The sequence below is a fragment of the Chiloscyllium punctatum genome, chromosome 20 (genome assembly GCF_047496795.1).
Source record: "Chiloscyllium punctatum isolate Juve2018m chromosome 20, sChiPun1.3, whole genome shotgun sequence".
NCBI classification, from domain to species: Eukaryota; Metazoa; Chordata; class Chondrichthyes; order Orectolobiformes; family Hemiscylliidae; genus Chiloscyllium; species Chiloscyllium punctatum.
The window spans coordinates 34,270,938-34,293,333 of NC_092758.1; the positions used below are offsets into that span (position 1 = coordinate 34,270,938).

Below are 22,396 nucleotides of genomic sequence, written 5' to 3' on the forward strand. Positions count from 1 at the left end.
GTCCAGAATTCTAAGATAGCTAATGTAAATAAAGTTCACATAATTAGAGAATACAGCTCACATGACTATTAAAAATTAATCTCCTAGTCTAACCTTGGAACATCACTTTATTTTCAGCATTCAAACTCAAATGATGTTCTGGCCTTTGTGCCTAATAATTTAGTACAAACGACTTTGTTCCCACTGAGCATATGAAAACTCATCCCTTATAGACATTCAGGTCAAAGCTGGTCTGGATTCAAAAACCTTGTACTGGCAGAATGTTCCCTCAGCTGGTCGACTGTACAATATCCACTGCTATTACTTTCTTTTTTTTTGGGGGGGGGGGGGGGGGAGGTTTACCTACATGTTTACCCTGGGGGAACAGAGTGGCATTAATAATTAAATCCCAATTACATGCCTCCAGATCCCATCAAACATGGGAAACTTCTGTTGCTGTTATATGAAACAAGCCATGACAGTTCAGTAAATAACAAGCCAAAGATCTTATCTCTGAAGGATACGAGCACAAGTCAAGCTTCCAATAACAACTGCTCAAAATATTCAGAAGTCTAGGGTAGATCAAAGACACACCATTCAGTTACATGAACTGGCAAATGTATCATAACAAGCTTCTTTTAATTTGCTGTTAACTAGCTTCACTATTCAATCATGCAATGAAGACCTCGCACATGCATTTTCTTCTCTTATAACATTTAGAAAATTAATTAGCAAGTGTCAATAAATAAATCATTGTTTATGTATTAATGTAGAATTGTTACTCAATTAGAAATTAGCAGTAACATCCGGCAACAAAAATGCAATTCCAGTGCTGTATGCTGGCCCACAGAAGCCAGATGTCATCTTCAGTGCCTATTGTTCTAGTTGAATGTTAACAGCACAAAGCTGCTATCGATTATGATCCTGCAATTCAGCAAAACAGCAATTTACACAGCATCTACAAAAAATTGGCCCACGTTACACATAATCTTCCTGCTACTCCTCTAATAGCATACTCTTTTATAGCTTTCTGATGTGTTCTAGCTTTCCCTGACATCTTTACTCCATTTCCCATAGGAAAAGAAACACACATTGCGATACAAGAGTGGGTGCTCACAGAGAATGAGAGGCAGACACGAAAAATAAAACCAAATATTGGGCCAACCACAAAGAGTCTTTAAGAGGGCACTGGAGAACATGGCACCTCAACCAAATTTCCATGGTCCCATGAATTAATGAATTAAGTGTTAAAGTAAGCAAATAAAAAAGCCTTGCTTTAAGAGCCATGAACAGAGCCTAAAAGAATTAGCACAACTACCAAAAAGCCAGAGGCAAATATTTTATTCAAGGCAAATTGGCTATTTTTGTTCAGATTGGATTGCGCTGGACTAACAAAAGTAACAACTGAATATTCTGTCTTTGGAACTCAGGGCATCAATTACCAGAGAAAACTTTAAGGAGGATTGGCTTAAGAAAAGTATGAGAAACTACAATACTGACTATGGTCTTGGTGATTCAAAACTAACTGCAACACATGCCAAAAGCAATTACAGCAGTCAATGGAAAGTGATTTTACTCATAACTTTGGTTATTTATGGATATGTTATGTATTTTCCTCAGATTTCAATAAGGTTCCATCAAGATATTGGAGAGATGCGAATAAGCCTCGTAGGCCTGCTCTCAAATGCACAAACATAACCTGCATTTTCAGCCTTTATTATTTTAACATGGAGCCTTTAATACATATAAATGTATAAACTCAAATGTGTTGGTGTAGCATTTTACATAAAGGCATTTGCTCTTCAATCTCAAATACAATTAAAATTTGAAATATTTCAATTCTTAGGTCACAAGTTTATTATGAAAAACAACAAGTAGCAGACCTCTGTCATGATTCCATAAAGAGGAAAGAATGAATGATTTGATTCGTACAACTAAACAGATATCCATATTATGACAAAATAAGGGAAAAATAGTAGAGACAGAAATTAAATTAAACAGTATTCCCTGAAACAAGATTTCAGTACTCTCACAAATAAAGAGACCTTTATACTTTCGAATGTTCTTTTAAGCTCCATTGATTGTTTACTGCTATTTTTATTTATCTACAAGTCATGCTTAGTAACGCTATAGCTAAAAGAAAAATTATCACGAGGTGCAGTTTTTAATGTTTACATCTTTATCTCTGCAATCTCTGGGGGAAAAAAAGCAAAAGTAACTTGTCTACAAACAGGTCTAGGCTCAAACCATGGCTCTTAACCCATAACTTTCACACATCAGCATGCATTGATGAACTGGTGCTCAAAAGGAACAATGTGATATTTGCAGAGTTTGTACTTATTATGGCACGTCTTTTGGTCCGTGAAGACAGGTTTCTGAACGTTTGAGACTCTTTCTTGTAATTTGAAGTTACTGTTGCTCTTCCAATTTTGTCAGGCATACTTTTAATTCATGGCAATACTGTACATAAGATTTTACAGGAAGTAATCTGGGGTGCGACGGGTAACATGTGGTTCACCTCTGCGAGGCGCTGGATCAAACTGCAGGCTATTGAAATAGGAAAAACAAACACTTTATCATTCAAATATACAGTCCATAAGTAAAAACTTAAAACTAGTTGCCTCAAATATTGCTCAAGGAGACTAATGCAAATATTATCGTGACTGGTCACAGTACAAGCCACAAATCTGACCACGTAACATTATGACATTAGATTGAGAAACAAGCAAACAGGAAAAAAGCAACTTTACTCCTTCCATCCTAAAAGCAAGAGCTAAATATACATGGAAACAGATGTACTCTTAAAACTAACAAGCAATGTGAAGCCACATGGATGGTTAGGCAAAATTTCCACTGATCCAAAGCCTGAAAAAAAGCACCACTTAATTCAATTGACTTGGGCCAAGGAAGAGAAGGAAACTTTGGGAAATGAGGGGGAAAAGAATTGGGTGGACATGGAGGTGCGCACACCAAATGGGTAGTGGGTGCAGAGCCTAGAAAAGGAGCAGCCAGTAAAGGGTGAGGCAAAACTGAAATCTTCATCTTTAATGTGAACAAATGGCAATTTTATTTCCCCGCCAGTGAGCAAATTAGGAACAAGGGCACGTCACAACTCTCAGGAAAAAAATACATTGAAGTATTTCATATTGTAAGAATCACACGTGCCTTGCAGTGATTTGGGGAACACGAAAAAAAATCATGGAACTGAATTACAACTGTTGGCAGGTCAGCAAGTTTCTCAATTCAAAATAGTATTCAAAATCCGCTCAGCTCTCACCCAAGAATCAGCAATTCTCTTACACAACTTACAATGAAGCCTTAGTTTACAACTAAATTCCAAAAATTGCTAAGATTAAAAAATTTACTGATGAATTAGTCTTTATACAACTCTGACAGAGAACAATGTACAATATTTAATCTTTCATATACTTACAAAGAGTATTTAAGGGTATCATCAAGTTCCATTATTGCAGCTTGATTGCCACAACGATAACAGTAGTTTGGAGCACTGAAGATGGTTACTACATTACGATCGTGACACCAGTTATAACCCTATTAACAAAAATTCTGTTATTAACATTGATTCAGAGAATCTACTGCAATGCAAGAAAAAACACATTGAACACAGATGTTCCTGTTCAATGATTCCTTATTTCCCCGGCACCAAGTCTAAGTATACACATAACAAAGAACCAAAGTCCTCAGTGGAGGGCTACTGTTTGACACTCTAAATAAACATCAACAGCCAACGTGGTTATAGCACTCTTGTTGTTAGATTGGATGCACTTGTGGAGTAAGGACCATGCCCTTTTACTTTACATGTTTAAAACCTGAAAATAAATGAGAAAGTTATTTTGAAGCCAGCGTTTGAAAGGGTGTCTGCAATTTTGAAAAGTAACCTGACACCAATGCCAAGCATCAAATATAACTGTTTTAACAAGCTGTAACTGAACAGCTTGGAGGTGCAAACAGGTTACTTGGAGAGAGGTGTTTAGTTCTTCCCCAGCTTGGGAATGATGTCTCTGCTCTCTGCAGAGAAAACTCACTAAATCTGGTTAAAACAAGTTTATCTTTCCTGCAACAGCTGTTGTAAGCTGTGACTTTGAACCGATAAGAGAAAAACTTTACATGTAAACTAGTCACCTTGGTGTCTCTTAGGTAAAAACAGGGGCTGCAGATGCTGGAAACCAGAGTCTAGATTAGAGTGGTGCTGGAAAAGCACAGGTCAGGCAGCATCCCAGCAGCAGGAAAATCAATGTTTCGGGCAAAAGCCCTTCATCAGAAATAGAGGCAGGGTGCCTGCAGAGTGGAGAGATATGGGGGGGGAGAAAGTAGCATAGAATACAATAGGTGAATAGGGGTAGGGATGAAGGTGATAGGTCAGAGAGGAGGGTGGAGTGGATAGGTAGAAAAGGAAGACAAGCAGGTAGGACAGGTCATGAGGGCGGTGCTGAGCTGGAAGGTTGGAGCTGGGGTGAGGTGGGGGATGGGGAAAACGAGAAAACTGGTGAAATCCACATTGATGCCATGGGGTTGAAGTGTTCCAAGGCTGAAGATGAGGCATTCTTCCTCCAGGCTTCGGGTGGTGAGGGAGCGGCGGTGGAGGCGGCCCAGGACATGCATGTCCTCTGCAGAGTGGGAGGGGGAGTTGAAATGTTGGGCCACAGGGTGGTGGGGTTGATTGGTGCGGGTGTCCCGGAGATGTTCCCTTCAGCGCTCTGCTAGGAGGCGTCCAGTCTCCCCAATGTACAGGAGACTGCATCGGGAGCAACGGATGCAATAAATGATATTGGTGGATGTGCAGGTAAAACCTTGATGGATGTGGAAGGCTCCTTTTGAGGCCTTGGATGGAGGTGAGGGAGGTGGCATGGGCGCAGGTCTTGCAATTCCTGCAGTGGCACCAATATGTGGGTTGCGCTTCGGCTGGTCGGTGTGGACTTGTTGGGCCGAAGGGCCTGTTTCCACACTGTAATGTAATCTAATCTAATCATTTATTGCATCCGTTGCTCCCGATGCAGTCTCCTCTACATTGGGGAGACTGGACGCCTCCTAGCAGAGCGCTGAAGGGAACATCTCCGGGACACCCGCACCAATCAACCCCACCGCCCTGTGGCCCAACATTTCAACTCCCCCTCCCACTCTGCAGAGGACATAGAGGTCCTGGGCCTCCTCCACCGCCGCTCCCTCACCACCCGAAGCCAGGAGGAAGAACGCCTCATCTTCCGCCTCGGAACACTTCAACCCCATGGCATCAATGTGGATTTCACCAGTTTCCTCGTTTCCCCATCCCCCACCTCACCCCAGCTCCAACCTTCCAGCTCAGCTCCACCCTCTCGACCCGTCCGACCTGCCTGTCTTCCTTTCTACCTATCCACTCCACCCTCCTCTCTGACCTATCACCTTCAACCCCACCCCCATTCACCGACTGCACTCTTTGCTACCTTCCCCCACCCTTCCCTCTGACTTATCACCACCATCCCCACCCACATTCACCTATTGTTCTCTATGCTACTTTCTTCCCAACTCCCACCCCTTCTCATTTTTCTCTCCACTCTGCAGGCACCCTGCCTCTATTCCTTATGAAGGGCTTTTGCCCGAAACGTCGATTTTCCTGCTCCCCGGATGCTGCCTGACCTGCTGTGCTTTTCCAGCACCACTCCAACCTTGTGTCTCTTAACAACCAGTGGAAGCATCCAAAGACAGACAACTGGGGCAACCCACTGGCAAACAAGAGACTTATAAGGATCAACTCAATAACTGTGTGTGGGAACAAAGATCACTGAAATACCTTTTCAGTTTTTCCCCCTCTGCCTGCAAACTATTTACCCCATTTGTTTGCCTGTGCACACACGTATGCGGAATTGGCAGTAAAAAGGTTGCTACAGTTTAACTGCGAGTATTACAAACCAACAGCTTACTTGCAGCTAGTCTATTTACTTGTAATATGTACTGATTGCTGTGTAGTACAGAAACCTGCTCTGTGCTTTCCAGTAGTCTGGGTTTGAAAGTCAGGTAATTTTGAAAATCTTGAATACTTTTAAATTTTTTTTCACTTCTGTGATAACTCCAGGAATGGCAGGACTTGATTTCCAGTGCACTACCCTCATGAGTCATAACAAGGGTAGAACCATTTCCATAAATCACATTGCTGTCCAAGCCATACATGGCAACTTCAACATATCAGTGATCCTTAATCTCAGGGGGATTCTGTGCTACCTAGACTGTCTTCATTCATCTGTGGTTATTAGTTTTGACCAGCAGTAATTCAGTCGCCTAAATAGATCCAGTTCCTTCTTTTCCTACATACACTTTACCCTACTATTTGAGGCCCTAGTCCTGCAAGCCCACAACAGAAAAGACTCCATCCCCCAAAAAGGGACCATAAAAACTTGATGGATCATTTGTTAGCACTGAAGAATCTGTTTTCACTTCCTTAGATGATAGGTATAACATAATGCTGTATGTCTTTGGGCAAGATTTATTCTTCGTACATATAAAATATTAACGTGTGCCTTGTACCTCCATTACTAGCTGATGAGCTCGTGAGACCAATGTAAGGCCATTAGCATGGTTAAATGTCTCAGAAATATCCTGACCAAAGGTGTAGCCAGCACCCCTGGGAGAAATACCCCAACCTCCACGATCATCTGGATCGGACCATAACAAGTCACACATTGGACCCTGAAAACAAGAGGCAAAAAAATTAGAACCAGAATTTTCATTAGCCACCCTGACAGCAAATACTAACAATTCTGAAAGCATACCTCATGTGGAACTTCCTGAAGGCGATCAAGTGCTCGAATGTGATCCAGTGTATCTATAGAAGGCGAAAGGCCTCCATGGAGACAGAAAATCTATCAGAGAAGAAAAGGAGCAGCATTTATTTTTAAAACATGCAACAGCCTGAACTTTTATAAATAACTTTGCATGCTTTCAAAATCATAGCAAAAGATTTACATTTTGTTAGTAGCAGATAAGGATGGGGCCAGTGCACTGTTGCAAGCAATCTTTTCGCAATTAGTGTAAATAAATGTACAATGTTGACATGTGAATCATATTAAATAAGCTGATTTGATATATTTTTCCTTTACCGCACAACTAACTAAACCACCAATTTTAAATTTTCAGGCTGCATAAAATACTACTATTACACAAATAGATTTCAGTGTCTGGCCTTAAATCCACATATTGAAAAGCTATTCACCTGGCCATCAACCAAGGCAGTGAGCGGAAGATAATCAAAGAGATCTGTAAAATATTTCCACACATTGGCATTTCCATATTTCCTTAGACATTCATCGTAGAAACCATATACTTGTGTAATTTGTCTGCTTTCATGATTCCCTCTAAGTATTGTGATACGTTCACGATAACGTACCTAAAACAAAATCACCTTTATATCAGTAAAACCACAGACATTAACATCTAATGTGACAGTAAAAACAAGTGCTGTAATTCCTTGAGTTAATAAATATAGGCAAACAGTGAGTTTGTGTACTTTTTGAAACACTCTTCGTATAATAAAAATCAAGATTTTTTTCAAACCTAGAAACGGATAGACTAATTTCACTAAGAGACTGATGCTGTTAGCATTCAGCCACCCTAAATTTCTACGTTCCACCCAAGGCTTGACATTCGATTCCAACCTAGAAAATTACTTTGATGTTGTTTTAACACTTTCTACAGATAATGGCCATATTTTTACAAGGTAGTACAGATTAGAAAACAGTTTCATCTTCGTGACAGCCATCTATAAAACTTTTAAAACATCACATGGAAATCTAACTACCCCCTTTTTGGGGGGAAAAAAGCTTCATGAGAGTGTTTCCCTACCTGCCAAAGGAGACAAACCACCAAATGGAGAAATAGCTCTCAGGGTGAAATCACTCATGAAACAATTAAGTACATTATTAATGTACAGTCACTTTAAAACATCCGGTGCATACAACTGTAGAACATAAATATAATGTGGAACCTTTGGGTAAAGTGACCTGCATCTAAGGTTCCACTCCTCCCTGCTATATTGAAATGAGAACACAGAAACTTGCCCTCATCACTACATACCGAAGAACTATACTTCAGAAACTCAATATAAGGAAACAATGCTCTAAAAGTATCATAATATTATGACAGAAAATTAAATAGGGAAACCACAAATCATTATCAAAAATATTGTACAATGAGGTCCCCGGGCTGAGAGCAGGTTCCATTCTGGAGTCCATGCATAAGTCAATTTGTCCACAAATCAGAACACTAGGTCTATGATTTCCAGTCATCAGATCCTCAAAGCATTATTTTGGAGATTTTACTTACTATACCTTGATTTTTATCTGTAAATGGGAGCCAGTCCAGCCAAGTAGCATCCTTCTATAACATGATGCTGCATTCTTGTGCAACCTCATGTTAGAGAAAAACCATACTTTAGAAACAGTGTTTAAGGTGTTGACAGTGTAATTACATTAACGTTTTAAAAGTTTGCACGTTAGAAACCGTGCCCCCAATTCATCAATTGCGTTAACGAAATGTGTGTTATGGCAGAACAACCTGTAGTGTAAAATTCCATTCTATAACATCAATGCAGGACAATGCAATGCAACCAATCGCAAGTACAGGAAACATTCGTATGTCAGATCTTTTAAAATTACACCCCATAAGGGCTTGCATTAATACATCGAGAACCTCCTGTATACTTCAAAGAGTTATTCAGCAACTTAATCAGCAGTATCAAATCTGCTACATTATATAGCAAAGCTAACTTCATAGACTCTATCAGAACATGTTAGAATTTTAACACTTTATAAACAGAAGTTACAGATACCTTAAGAGCTACAAGGAGTGTAACTGTTTCAACTGAATAATAACCTCTGTCAACATAATCTCCCATAAAAAGATAATTTGTGTCTGGTGATTTCCCTCCGATTCTAAAAAGTTCCATAAGGTCATGAAATTGCCCGTGAACATCTCCACAGACTGTGACAGGACATCGCACATCTTGAACATTTGACTCCTTTGTCAAAATTTCTTTAGCCTAAAAGAAAAATTGAAGAAATTAGTTTAAAAGGTATTTGCACAACTAAATAAAGCATTGCAGTTGCTGACTTTAGCATCAATGCTCAGTATTTCCAAAAATAGACATGACCAATATTAATTTCAAGTACAAGAATCAAAGATACAACTTTTTATATTTCCAAGTTTTTACTCTGAACTTCAAAAATGTCATGACTTTACAAAATCATAGTCATTTCTCCGTATCTGCAAGGGTTCCATCAGAGAACCCCCATGAAAGCAGAAATTCACAAATGTGGAGTTTGTTTAAAACATTAAAAATAGGATAAAAATCACAGATACAAAATTTTTGCCTGTCAGTGCTGATTTTTGATGTTACTTATTTTTTGGCATGGATGAGTCATAATATCGCAGATACAGAGGATTTACATTTTGATCTTTCATTTTGAATAGTTAACTGATGGTTACTATGAAGAAGGGCTTATGCCCGAAATGTCGATTCGCCTTCTCCTTTGATGCTGCCTGACCTTCTGCGCTTTTCCAGCAACACATTTTTAAGCTCTGATGGTTACTATTACCATTTACTCTCAACTAGTGAATACCATCAATTTCATTTTAAAACTTATGCCCCAACATTGGTGTGCTCTTCCACTACATCATGCATATGATAAATTCCCATATTCATATCTGTATTTTTTCCACAGACACAGATAGAAGGTAAAAATGTTACCCTTCCAGCAACTGCAGAATGATATAAATAAATTCAATCCACCCAGCAACCAATTACTAGTTTCTTTAAAGTAAAATATGGATGCTGATTGCCAATATTATGTACATTTGAAAGTAGCAAGTGCCAGATTCCCCTTTCCTCACCGATTTTACTCCAATTTGAGGATTCCTGCATCGAGTCATACAGCACAGAAACAGACCCTTCAGCCCAACCACTTCTAAAGACATTGTGCATCTCATGACCTTCAAATATTTGATAGTTCAAGGAGATGCTAACCAGTGTGAATATTTTTAGAATTCTAAAATTAGTCAGAGATACAGCACAAAGATTGCCAACTCACGAATATTTTTAGTCTTTCAAGTCAGCTAAAGTAATTCAATATGAAGATTCATGTTGGATAACTGATTTGATACTTTAGGAATCAGTTCATTTTCAGCCATGGCTGGTATGTGAATCACAAAGTTCAGGATTCATGTCCATTCGAAAGCTTGACTACAGAAATCAAAGTTGGAGGAATACTGTACTGTTGGAGATGCTACCTTTCAAATGAGATAAAGAAAGTAAAAGGGGAGTTATGCATAGTGTCAAGGGCAATATTCATCTCTGAACCACAGGAAATTACTTTCTGGTTGGGTTGTGACATTACTGTTGTGGAAGTTGAGTGGACTTCTAAGCTACAGCAATAACTACACTTTAAAGATGACTTTGTTGTCTGTTACACACTTTAGCTAGAGTCACAGAGTCAGAGATGTACAGCACAGAAACATACCCTTCCGTCCAACTAGTCCACGCTGACTAGATATCCTAAATTAATCTAGTCCCATTGGCCAACACTTAGCCCATAACCCTCTAAACAGTTTCTATTCATATACCCATCAAGATGCCTTTTAAATGTTGTAATTGTACCAGCTTCCACCACTTCCTCTGGCAGTTCATTCCATACACACACCACTTTCTGCAGTGAAAAAGTTGCCCCTTAGGTCCTTTTAGATCTTTCACCCCCCTCACCCTACACCTATGCCCTCAAGTTCTAGACTCCCTCACCATAGGGAAGAGACCTTATCTATTTATCCTATCCAGGCCCCTCATGATTTCATAAACCCCTATAAGGTCACCCCTCAACCTCCAACGGTCCAAGGAAAACTGCCCCAGCCTATTCAGCCTCTCCCTATAGCTCAAATCCTCCAACTCTGGCAACATTCTTGTAAGTCTTTCCTGAACCCTTTCACGTTTCACAGCATCCTTCCTCTAGGAGGGAGATCAGAATTGCACATGAAAGTGGCCTAGCCAATGTCTTGAAGGCCACAACTTGACCTCCCACCTCCTATACTCCATGTACTGGATTAGTGGTGCTGGAAGAGCACAGCAGTTCAGGCAACATCCAATGAGCAGCGAAATCGACGTTTCGGGCAAAAGCCCTTCATCAGGAATAAAGCTTTAGAGGAGGAAAACTTCTTCAAGGCCCTTTATTCCTGATGAAGGGCTTTTGCCCGAAACGTCGATTTCGCTGCTCGTTGGATGCTGCCTGAACTGCTGTGCTCTTCCAGCACCACTAATCCAGTATTTGCTTTCCAGCATCTGCAGTCATTGTTTTTACCTCCTATACTCCATGCTCTGACCAATAAAGGAAAGCATAAACTAAATGATTCTGAAAAAGCATTTTGTAAATCCATTCTTTCCTTTTTCATTTTCTTTGTCGTCTTTTAAGTCACCTAGCCACATGCACATGCCTGTTTTCCAAGGAGCTTCTACAGCTTGATCGCTAAAAGCTATAAAAGGGCCTATGGAAATCAGCACATCTAAAGAACTGTGAAGTAACAGCTTTCTTCCCTCTTGGTACAAATCCTGGACTAATTCTCAGGAAATCTACTATTAGAAGATGCCAAAATAAACTACCTCAAAAAGGTTTCAATTCAAAAGACGAATTGACATTTCCAAATAAACGCTTGAACAAAATCACCAAACTAGTATCTTTCTAAATTTTCATGCGAAGAAACCCTGATAAACTTTCCAATCTAAATCTGAAACAGCTCAACTATATTACTGCCTCTCAACTCCCAAAAGTTAATCCCAGAACCAACACAAAAACAATACCATTCCTCAGAAAAGTCAACTATATACCGCAGATACAAATTATTGAGCAAATCTGAAGCAGTTTAGAAATTAAGTTGGGAAAGGCAGTGTTCCATTCTGGCAAGAAAATAATACCAGTTGCTATGCTTTGAATATGTCCATAAGCCAGTCCATGGGGCTATAAAAATCAACCACCTGTAAAGTAACAGCTGTATGCATTTTTCAATGGCATAACTGATAACTAAATTAAAGACATCAGTTGATACTTAGTAACAGTTGAAACTCTAAATTTCCAAACAAAAAGTAGGAAAATATTGCTAAACTATGCTTATTCACATGCACTCATCAGCCATGTTTTACCAGCTTTTAGATGAATGACATAATTACATTAGTACATTTCTCAATAGAAAAATAAACCAGATCAGCCCCACCTTACTAGGCATCAAAATACTCCATGTGAGTTGCCCAGAACAAAATGGTCAAATTTGTCTTTCTAATTGGCATTGACTAACTTTAAAGACTCGTGGTGTAATTATTCAATATTTTACAATTTTCCCATTATTGGAATTTATTACTTCAAATACATTTCAATTAGTTGCTCTAAACATTTACAGATTCTGAAGCGCCATAAATTTAATTGCTAAATTTCCAAGGAATCACATTAAAGGGCAGAATGTAGCTTTGGTTAAGATTTGAGTATTCTAATCTAGTTATGACATTGGTGAACATATTCTATTCCTTTTTCTCCATCAGCTGTATTTATATTTATCCTGTTAAAACATGTGATGGACTTAGAGATTTGAAAAGAACTGCTACCACATCAATGCTTAAATTAAGAAGGGCTACATTTGCTGATATATATACAAATTAACATATACATGATTTTAAATGTTTACGTAGCGTGCCATTGCATAAGGAATAGTTGGGGTCATATCACTTAGATTTGAAGAATTCCATACCCATCAGTTAAAATTCAAGTGCAATCACATTATTAAGATTCTGAATTGTGGTCAAAAGGTTGAATGTGGCAAAGCATTATCCAGCCACAAAACGTGTAATTCACCTGTTTCCTGCAGTTGATCAGAATCAGTTATGCCAAATCAAAATAATTAGACAACTGAGAACCTAACAGCTTCAAGATGGAGTTACAACGAAATTGCTACTACCCTAAAGTATTCCATGCAGCTCAAAGCTCAATTATATTGATTAAAAAGAATAGTCAATAGGTAAATAAAGTCACATTATTTGTCAACTCTTCAAGTACTATCATGGACAGCATTAACAATCAGGTGAAAATGAAGGCTGCAGATGCTGGAATTCTGAGTCAAAATGTGTGGTGCTGGTAAAGCACACAATCAACTGATGACAACTGATGTCACATGCAGATCAGAATCAGTTGGGTTTTTACTAATACTAATGCAGCATCAGCCACTAGACCTCATCAATAAGTATATTTATAAAAGGTTATCAGAGCAAGTCAAAATGAGTGGGCTCAATATTCCAAAAATAGCCCAAACTTCCCAGAGATGGAAATCTGTCATATTTGTGTGAATGCTCCCAGACCAGGATGAGTAGCAGAATCCTGCTGTTGAGTAGAACGGTCATACTGAAGTATGTAGTATCTAAATTCTGCTAATGCAGATGGTTTCTACCGGTTTACGAGATTCATTCTTAAGGGTGGTTCCAGTGTTTTGAAGGTGGTACCAGTGGGTCGACTTGCACCTTCTCATTGCAAGTGACTCTTATAACACTTGCACTACCTCATTGCCCTCTGTTGGGTTGCTTTCCTGTCTTTCAACAAAAAAATTTCTTTGCGCTAGTCAAGCCACATCAAATACAATCCCTACTCTTTTACTCCAACCAAAATAAAAACATTTACTCTTGTTACCCAAGTAAGCATCCAGTTGTGCAGGGTATTCAGTATGCAGCCTGCTAATATCCAAATTGTACCTCATTTCTACTTGGATTGCATTAATATGAAAAAGTCTAAAATAATTAAGCCAAAAGAGCAGCTGGATTTTTAGTATGAGGATAAAAGGTGAATTGTTATGCTGCACTTTATGACTTTAAATCATTTTAATGTTCTCCAACTAAACCCATTTGAGTCATCTCGTTGTACCATGGCTACAGATGTTTGGTTCATGGAGGTGATTTCACAACTGCAATCATTATTATTTTTAATATAGCAGACACATTATCTTTGAATACCATGAAAAACTTTTTAAAATCACACATATCCACATGCATGCTCCTCAACCACTTTTGGTTCCCTTTCTATCACACTTGCATCTAATCAAGCAGTTTATTATTGCAGCCCCATGACAGATAAGCAACCAATTAAAGGTTTGCTCTGACACATTACTTAAAACTGGAGGTAACTTGATGATATGCATTCAAAGACTCAACTCCATTTAGTCCTTCTTTAGGAGAGAATGGATAGACAATATGCAAGCTGAAATTCATCAAGTGCCTCAGCACACCACAAAGCAAACTGCATCTGTTAAATTACTTTAAAAGTCCAGTTTAGTGTAGGTGAAAGTAATCGTCAACTTGCACACTTCACAATGAGAGGCAGACCAAGGTATTTATTTAATGTCTCTACAAAATGTGGCACCTCAAACATTACAATAACCCTCTGGGTTTAAGTCTACAATCCACATGCATGACACAGCCCCTTAATGAATGTGCGTTCTAATCTTTTTGTTTGTGGCCAATTTAAGCAGGCAGGTTCTTTCATATTATTTCCTGGGTCCACAGTAACTATAAAGGTCAAACTGTGGGCAAGTGTACAATGCCCCAAACCTTGCTGGCAACTGAGCAAGTTAGCCTTAAACTGTAACTTATGCCTTCTCTCCTTGTTGAGGGATGACCCTTCGTTTTGGGGTGGGGAGGAGAAAGCGAGTGAGAGAGAGCAATAAATGCAGAGTAGATCAAGATTCCTTTCGTTTCCACCCATAGATACATTAACTGTGTTGCATTCACAAATACATTCAAAGACCCAAGTAGAAGCTGCTGTACAAACTGCATTGAAACACTGATGACTAAATAGTCAGGTTAAAAATGTGAACATGTAATAATCATGAAGCAACTCAACAGACAAAAATTCAGAGAAGTACTAAGTAGAAAATTAAAACAATTAGAATTACAAAGATAGTTAAATGCCAGTAATATAGACATTATCTATAATTTTCATGAGCCTTTCCTCAAAGACCTGAAACATTTAAATAAAGGTGATTTGTTAGACCATTTCACCAGTGATTCTGAAGGGTCACTGGACTCAAAACTTGATTCTACTTTCTCTGCACAGGTGCTGCCAGACCTGAGTTTTTCCAGCAATTTGTTTTTGTCACCCATGTGGTTGAGGACTAAAATCGTGGAATGACCAGACCACATAAAAATAAGAGTTATTTCCCCAAAAATTAATAGCAAACAAGTCAGGTTATTAAGACAATCTGCTTTTTATTAAAAACCATCTTTCAAAACAATCCAATTCTCAAATGTCCGTAACCGAGTTTGTTTCAATTACTAGTCCAGACCATATCTATGACATTACCATTCCCCAAACGTCAAATAATCTTGACACTTTTGGAAAAGTATCTGATTCCTCTATAATTTGAGCTTTTATGTCTCTAGAGAGAAAAATGCTGACTCAGTGAAGCCCTCAGAATTTTAAATAAGAGGCAAACAATGTGTATTCCCAACCTCCTCACCCCCTCTCTAATTGAAATATTCCATTTAAGTCCTACAAAAGGCACAAAGCCCTGACTATTAGACTAATAACCTCAATAAAAGCCCCATTTCTGATAATGATCACATCGGTAGTAATCAAAATAAGTGATGGGAAATGTCATATCTCAACTTCAGTTCTCATCAGAATAAACAGTGCCAGCCAAATTAAGGTTCACACATTTCCTATGCTACAGGAAAGGTAACACCATGTCAATTCAAATCTTAATCCATTGTAAAAGGTACGACATCTCACTATATTGAAATTACATTGGGAGCAAAATTGAGTTTTTAAAAAATGTATGACAGTTTGTATGGAAAGGTAACAGCATTTGGCAGATTGATCTTTGAAGCTATAGGGTCTTACAGCCATTACTTAAGGTTCCTGGATGCTTTCCATATTTAGCATCTAAATAAATTCATCAAAAATCCCTACATACACTTTCTACCTTGACAAACAGATTTCCTAAAAATTCAGTACACTTGGTAGGAAGTTCTTCTTGAAACACTAAACTTTAACGCTATTGTTCATTTCATGATTTGTGTGATAAAATTACAATCTTTTGGATTACTTTGATACTCTACATTCACCTTACCTAGAGAGAATGCAATACATTTTGTTACCATCTGTTTTAATTATGGACTGACTAAAAAGCTATGTTTCTTCACACTGTAATATTTAAGCAGTATAACCTCTGTAGACTCAGATTCAAACATCCAAGCATGGTTTTTTGCTTACTGCACTTCAGTGACTGAACATTTAAACAGAAGTACCTATTATCCATCCCACATTCCTCTCAGTCTCCCTTTGATAAATCTTCATTTTAATAGTTGCCTCTATCAATCCAACCTTGTTTTACTGGCAACTTCCCTCTAATTTATTAATTCTCTTCACATTAAATGCTCAGTCTATGAATCTTCCATCCCTCTCAATACATGTTTATCTCTGAATCCTTCCACGAAGAGTTCTTTAGGTCTCCAGCATACGACAAATTTGGTCTTGATATCTACTCCTAGAATACTATGATTTGAAGGTGCCGGTGTTGGACTGGGGTATACAAAGTTAAAAATCTCAGTTCTGTGTTTTACGATCTTATACTCCACAACCAACTGAAGGAGCAGCGCTCCAGAAGCTAGTGCTTCCAAATAAACCTGTTGGACTATAACCTGGTGTTGTGTGACTCCTACCATACCTTGAATTAAAACAACCACAGCTCCATGTTTTAGAATCTAACTTGGAAAAATAATTATTCCTGTTTGATGACAAAGCAGGTTATTCATTTTAGTGTCTCAAAAAAAACATGATGTCAGTAAAGGATATCAAATTGTCAGCCCTCAAACAACCAAGAGCAGTGAATAGAAAACAAAAATTGAAACTAACATCACCACCAATATCCTGCATGATCATCCAGATGGCCATATAAATTTAGCGTTCTGCAAGAGTAAAATCAAATTTATAATAAATAAAATTCTGTTCTTAGAAAGAAAATCTTTCCCAGAAACACTAATTTGTTTCATTCCATAGATACTGCCCAACCTCAGTATTTCCAGCCTTTTCTACATTGGTTTCAGACTGCCCGCAGGATCTACTGTACCTTATTTTTGTGTTATAGAAAACATTGAAAACTGTTTTAGTACATGGTACTAAAACACTGGGATATAGCTGACTCCCTAGGTGAGCTTCTGACATTATTTGTGAAATCACTAATTACTATTCCCACCTTAAACATAATCCAAAATCATCCTCAGCATTTGCTGCTGTACTCTCTTTCATGCCTTTGACATTCCAACACATTTCTGATCTCCCAAGTTCTATTCTCCATGAATATAAGGTCATTAAACACCCTGCTGCCTGTGTTAACTTACATGGTTACACTTCCTTATTAATGTATGCTTACTGATTTACAATACAATGCTCCCAGCATAAATCTTGTGGCACAGTGATAATGTCCCTACCTCTACGCCACAGATTCAAGTCCCACCTGATTAGCTTGATTAAAAATATCTGGAATGATCCTAGTCCCCATTCTTGTTTCCAAATCCCTTAATGGTCTTGGCCCTCTGGAATCCCCTTCAGTATAACCTTGATATATTCGCAGCATTCTAATTTTGGTCTCTTGAGCATCCCTGATTTTCATTATTCCACCACTGGTGGCTACATCCTTAGTGGCCTTGGACCTAAGATCTGGTATTTCATGCATAAACCTCTACCTTATTTTCCACCTTGAAGACACTTCTCAAAAACTACACCAGCCAAGTCTTTTATCACCTCACCAAATATGTCTTCTGCAGGTAAAGGTAATATTTTCTTTTATAATGCTTTTAGTGAAGTGCCCTGGGAGTTTATTCTGTTTAAGGTTTTACATCTTTCAAAATAGACCAGTGAGTCTGACATTAGTGGTGGGCAAGTTGTTGAAGGGGATTCTGAGAGATAGGATTTAAACACATTTGGAAAGGCAGGGACTGACTAGAAGTATGGCTTTATATATGGGAAATAGGGTCTCACAAGCTTGTTTTTTTTTAACAGGAAGTAACCAAAAAGATTGATGAGGGCATAGCAGTAGATTGTTGTTATTTTTCAAATTAGATGCCAGTCAGCACCATTGTTCCACAGGAATCTGTGCTGGGCCCACTTTTGTTTGTCATTTATATAAACAATTTAGATGAGAATATCGAAGATATGGTTAGTATGTTTGCAGATGACACCAAATTGGTGATGTAGTTGATAGTGAAGGTGGTTATCTAAGATTAAAGGAATCTTATTCAAATGGGCCAATGGGCTGAGGAACAGCTAATGGAGTGTAATTTGGATAAATTTAAGGTACAAGTATTCCCCACTTTTCAATGTACACATTACGCAATTTCACTTTTATGAAAGACCAACATTAGTAACTGCTTTTGCGAATCCAAAGAGGACTTTTGTGTTTCTGAAAAACCTTTTCCCATATAAATCACACACTTCACGCCATTTTCGCTGACAAAATGTTTCCTGGGAACGCTTCACGTTTGGATAGCAGGGGCTACCTGTATTGTATTCTGGTAACTGGAGCGGCACAGTGGTTAGCACTGCTGTCTCACAACGCCAGGGAGCCGGGTTCGATTCCTGGCTCGGGCAACTGTCTGTGTGGAGATTGCACATTCTCCCCCTGTCTGTGTGGGTTTCCTCCGGATGCTCTGGTTTGCTCCCACAGTCCAAAGATGTGCAGGTCAGGTGAATTGGCCATGCTAAATTGTCCATAGTGTTAGGTGGATTACTCATGGGTAAATGTCAGGGAATGGGTGGGTTACACTTCGGAGGGTCAGTATGGACTTGTTGGGCTGAAGGGCCTGTTTCCACACTGTAGGGAATCAAATCTAATCCCTCTGACATGAAAACAAGGACAGGGCTTACACAGTTAATAGCAGGGCCCTGGGTAGTGTTGTTGAACAGAGACACCTCGGGGTTCAGATACATAGCTTGCCTTCATTGCTCAGACTGAGTACAGGAATTGGGAAGTCATGTTAAAGTTGTACAGGACTTAGTGAAGCCTCTTCTGGAGTACCCTGTATAGTTCTAGTCGCCTTGCTATAGGAAAGATATTACAAAATTGGAGACAGCTCAGAAAAGAATTACCAGAATGTTGCCAGGACTAGAGCATTTGAATTAGAAGGGGAGGCTGGATAGGCCAGGACATTATTTTCCCCATCGGAGCACAGGAGGCTGAGGAGTAACCTTATATCGGCATAGATAAGGTGAACAGAGTTATACAGATTTAGAGGGACACGGGCCAAATGAAGGAAAGTAGGAAACTTTAGTTTAGTTTAGTTCGGGAAACTTGGTCGGCATGGATGAGTTGGACCAAAGGGTCAGTCTCCGTTCTGAGGAAGGGTCACTCGATCCAAAACTTTAACTCTTGAGTCTGTCCACAGATGGTGCTTGACCGGCTGAACTTTTCCAGCAATTTGTTTTTGTTTGGGCCTGTTTTCGTTGTTAAACAACAAAAAAATTAGGAATTTTTCCATTTTGGTCACTGAGGAAGTTCAGATTTGAAGTTATTAGTAATTACATTTTCTGCCAGCTAAGCAACTAACAGACATTTTACCATAACAGTAATTATGTGCCAATCCAAAAGACTTAAAACACACTTGGAGGGAAAAAAATAACTATTTAACATTAAATGGTCAAACTTCTGGCCTTGATTGCCAAAGTCAAATAGGCAAGTAATTCAAGCACAATTTTTGAATGCACTGCCATTTAGAGGTACACAGAAAAAAAATCTCCAAGTCAAAATGGCAAAGCCACTCCACAAGGCATTATCAGCCAATCAAATAAAATGATCAACAGTTATACATAATGATCCAACAAAAATCATGTTACAATCCAACAATTCATATGATCAATATTTGAATTCTTAAGGCTGCCAATCACATTCTGAATTTGGAATTCAACACAAACAGGGGTTGGTGGCAGAAATTTGATAATATTTTTAGGTTCAATGTTAGGAAATACCTGTCATTTGATTCATAAAATAAAAAGGCAAAAGGCTTTTTCTTTCAAAAGCACAATACATATTGCAGCATGTCAGCAATGTCAAAAAAGCTGTTTTCTTAGTAACTTTGAAAACCAATGAAATCAACAACGCACTAAAAATGTAATGATTTGGTGATGCCGGTGTTGGACTGGGGTGTACAAAGTTAAAAATCTCACACCAGGTTATAGTCCAACAGGCAAGCACACTAGCTTTCGGAGCATCGCTCCTTCATCAGGTGATAGTGCAGGGCTCAATCCTAACAAACAGAATTTATAGCAAAAGTTTAGTGTGATGTAACTGAAATTATACATTGAAAAATTGATTGTCAAGTCTTTCATCTGTTTGAATACCATGATAGTTTCATTTCTTTCATGTGTAAATCACAAAACCTTTTTTAAAGTTGCATTCTCAGGTTAACTGCTAACAATGGGTGATAGCTAGACAATATGTTGAAGGTGTTAGCCCCCTGAGTTCTCTGTCGATGCCATGATGTTTATATTGATTCTAATCTAAAAAGTGAGATAACGGAGTTTTACGTGAATGCATGCAGTTTTTGAGCATGCATTCATGTAAATCTCTGAGCTCAGAAACTGCACGCATTCACGTGAAACTCCATTATCTCACTTTTTAGATTAGAATCAATCTAAACATCATGGCATAGACAGAGAACACAGGGGGCTAGCACCTTCAACATATTGTCTAGCTATCACCCATTATTAACAGTTAACCGGAGAATGCAATTTCTTTTTAAAAAAGGTTTTGTGATTTACACATGAAAGAAATGAAACTATCATAGTATTCAAACAGATGAAAGACTTAATCAATTTTTCAATGCATAATTTCAGTTACACCAAAGTAAACTTTTGCTATAAATTCTGTTTATTAGGATTGAGCCCTCCACTATCATCTGATGAAGGAGCGACGCTCCGAAAGCTAGTGTGCTTCCAATTAAGCCTGTTGGACTATAACCTGGTGTTGTGTGATTTTTAACTAAAAATGTAAGTATGTGCATTCCATTCAATGACGTCAATTTGTTTTTAAAGCACACACCTTCCTCTATACCAACCACTGTTGCTTAATGGTGTAAGTAATAAAGGCTATGACACACCATTGACAAATCAAGGAAAAGCATTTGATGTTAAAAGAATTATCTACTCCCAAATTCCAGCGAGCATTACGAACACAGTTGATTTACATTAATCATACCAAAATGACGGAAATCTCTCAGGGCATCAGCACTGATACTTCAATACTGTGCTGCACTGCAATTTACAGTACATAAAACCATTTTCTTTCCTGTTACTAGTTCAATCTATTCAAGACGCTTCTTCCTGCTCTCCCCTGTTACGTATTCAAATAACCATACACTTTCCATAAGATTATACACAAAAGGATTAAATACTCAGAGTGACAGCCTCCAATATCGAATTTACGAACTATTCTAATATATATTATAATTTTCAAGATCACACAGAACTTAAAAATGAAGACGATAAAACACCAAATTTCGAAATGTCCTATTCTGAGATGCGAAATATGGAAAATGGTTAATGTTCTATTTGGGGGATGAGGTGGAGACAGAGAGTGAGCTGTATTTGATGTTATTATCTCGAACAATAATGGATTTATTTTGCTGGGCTCCAGCCGCTGGAAGCGCAGCCCCGGAAGGCGCCATTTTAGGTTCCTCTGCCGTAAAAGCCGACTTTCCGCAACAAATACAAGCCGGCTCACCCCCCCCCCCCCCCCCCTACCCTCAGAGCCTCGGCAAATAAACCCACGTTTCTCAAGCCTACGGTGGAGCATTCCTTTTTTCCTTCCCAGAGCCGAGGTTAAGGAACTCCCCCGGTGAGGGAGCCGCATTAATAAGCTCCAATCAGAGGCGGCCGACATTTTCCGCCGAGGCTCGGGCACTAGGCCGCCCACTGGGGACGGTGACCAGTCACTGAGCCACTCGCCAAACAAGGTCGAGATAAAGCCCCCCCGGTTTCGCGGCCTCACCTTTTCACATAGCGTCTTCACTTGGCTCTCGGTCAGCTGTTTACAGTCGTTGAGCTGCTCGATCCACTGGTCCAGCTCCTTGGTAAACGCCTTCTCATCCATCGCTCCCTTTTACCCAAGTACCCGCTGGAGCAACAGGACGGATCTTATGTCAAAGGAGCAGTTTTACCACCCTGTATTTGGAAACTGTGTGTACGTTTCTTTTTGTTATTTTTTTTTCCAAAGAAAACTGTCGAACAGGAGAAATACGTTGTTGAATGAGCCGGTGCGGCAGTGTGCCGTAGGGAGCTGATCAAAACCCTCGCCTCCCTCCGGTTCTGGATCCCTATCCCACAAAATGGCCGCCACCCCGCTGCAATCAGCTTTGCGCATG

The 22,396-nt window shown here is 39.0% G+C and overlaps 1 protein-coding gene across 1 annotated transcript; it reads right to left on the minus strand.

Moving 5' to 3' along the window:
* Window positions 1-1,304: 1,304 nt before the first annotated feature.
* Window positions 1,305-22,368, minus strand: LOC140492021 (serine/threonine-protein phosphatase 2A catalytic subunit alpha isoform). Its single transcript, XM_072590647.1, has 7 exons — window positions 22,024-22,368; window positions 8,798-9,007; window positions 7,184-7,357; window positions 6,744-6,833; window positions 6,499-6,660; window positions 3,413-3,531; window positions 1,305-2,526 (listed from the first exon to the last, which is right to left on the minus strand). The coding sequence occupies exons 1-7, from the start codon at window positions 22,123-22,125 to the stop codon at window positions 2,454-2,456; spliced, it is 930 nt and encodes a 309-aa protein (XP_072446748.1). The 5' UTR covers window positions 22,126-22,368; the 3' UTR covers window positions 1,305-2,453.
* Window positions 22,369-22,396: the final 28 nt, after the last annotated feature.

Bases quoted from the DNA above. Each gene is read 5' to 3' on its own strand.
- LOC140492021 (XM_072590647.1), bottom strand. From the start codon at position 22,125: ATGGATGAGAAGGCGTTTACCAAGGAGCTGGACCAGTGGATCGAGCAG. The intron at 7,358-8,797 runs GTATCTGTAACT...ATTTTGTTTTAG, and splicing joins CACTCCTTGTAGCTCTTAAG to GTACGTTATCGTGAACGTAT. The intron at 6,834-7,183 runs GTGAATAGCTTT...CTTCTCTGATAG, and splicing joins CTGCCTTGGTTGATGGCCAG to ATTTTCTGTCTCCATGGAGG.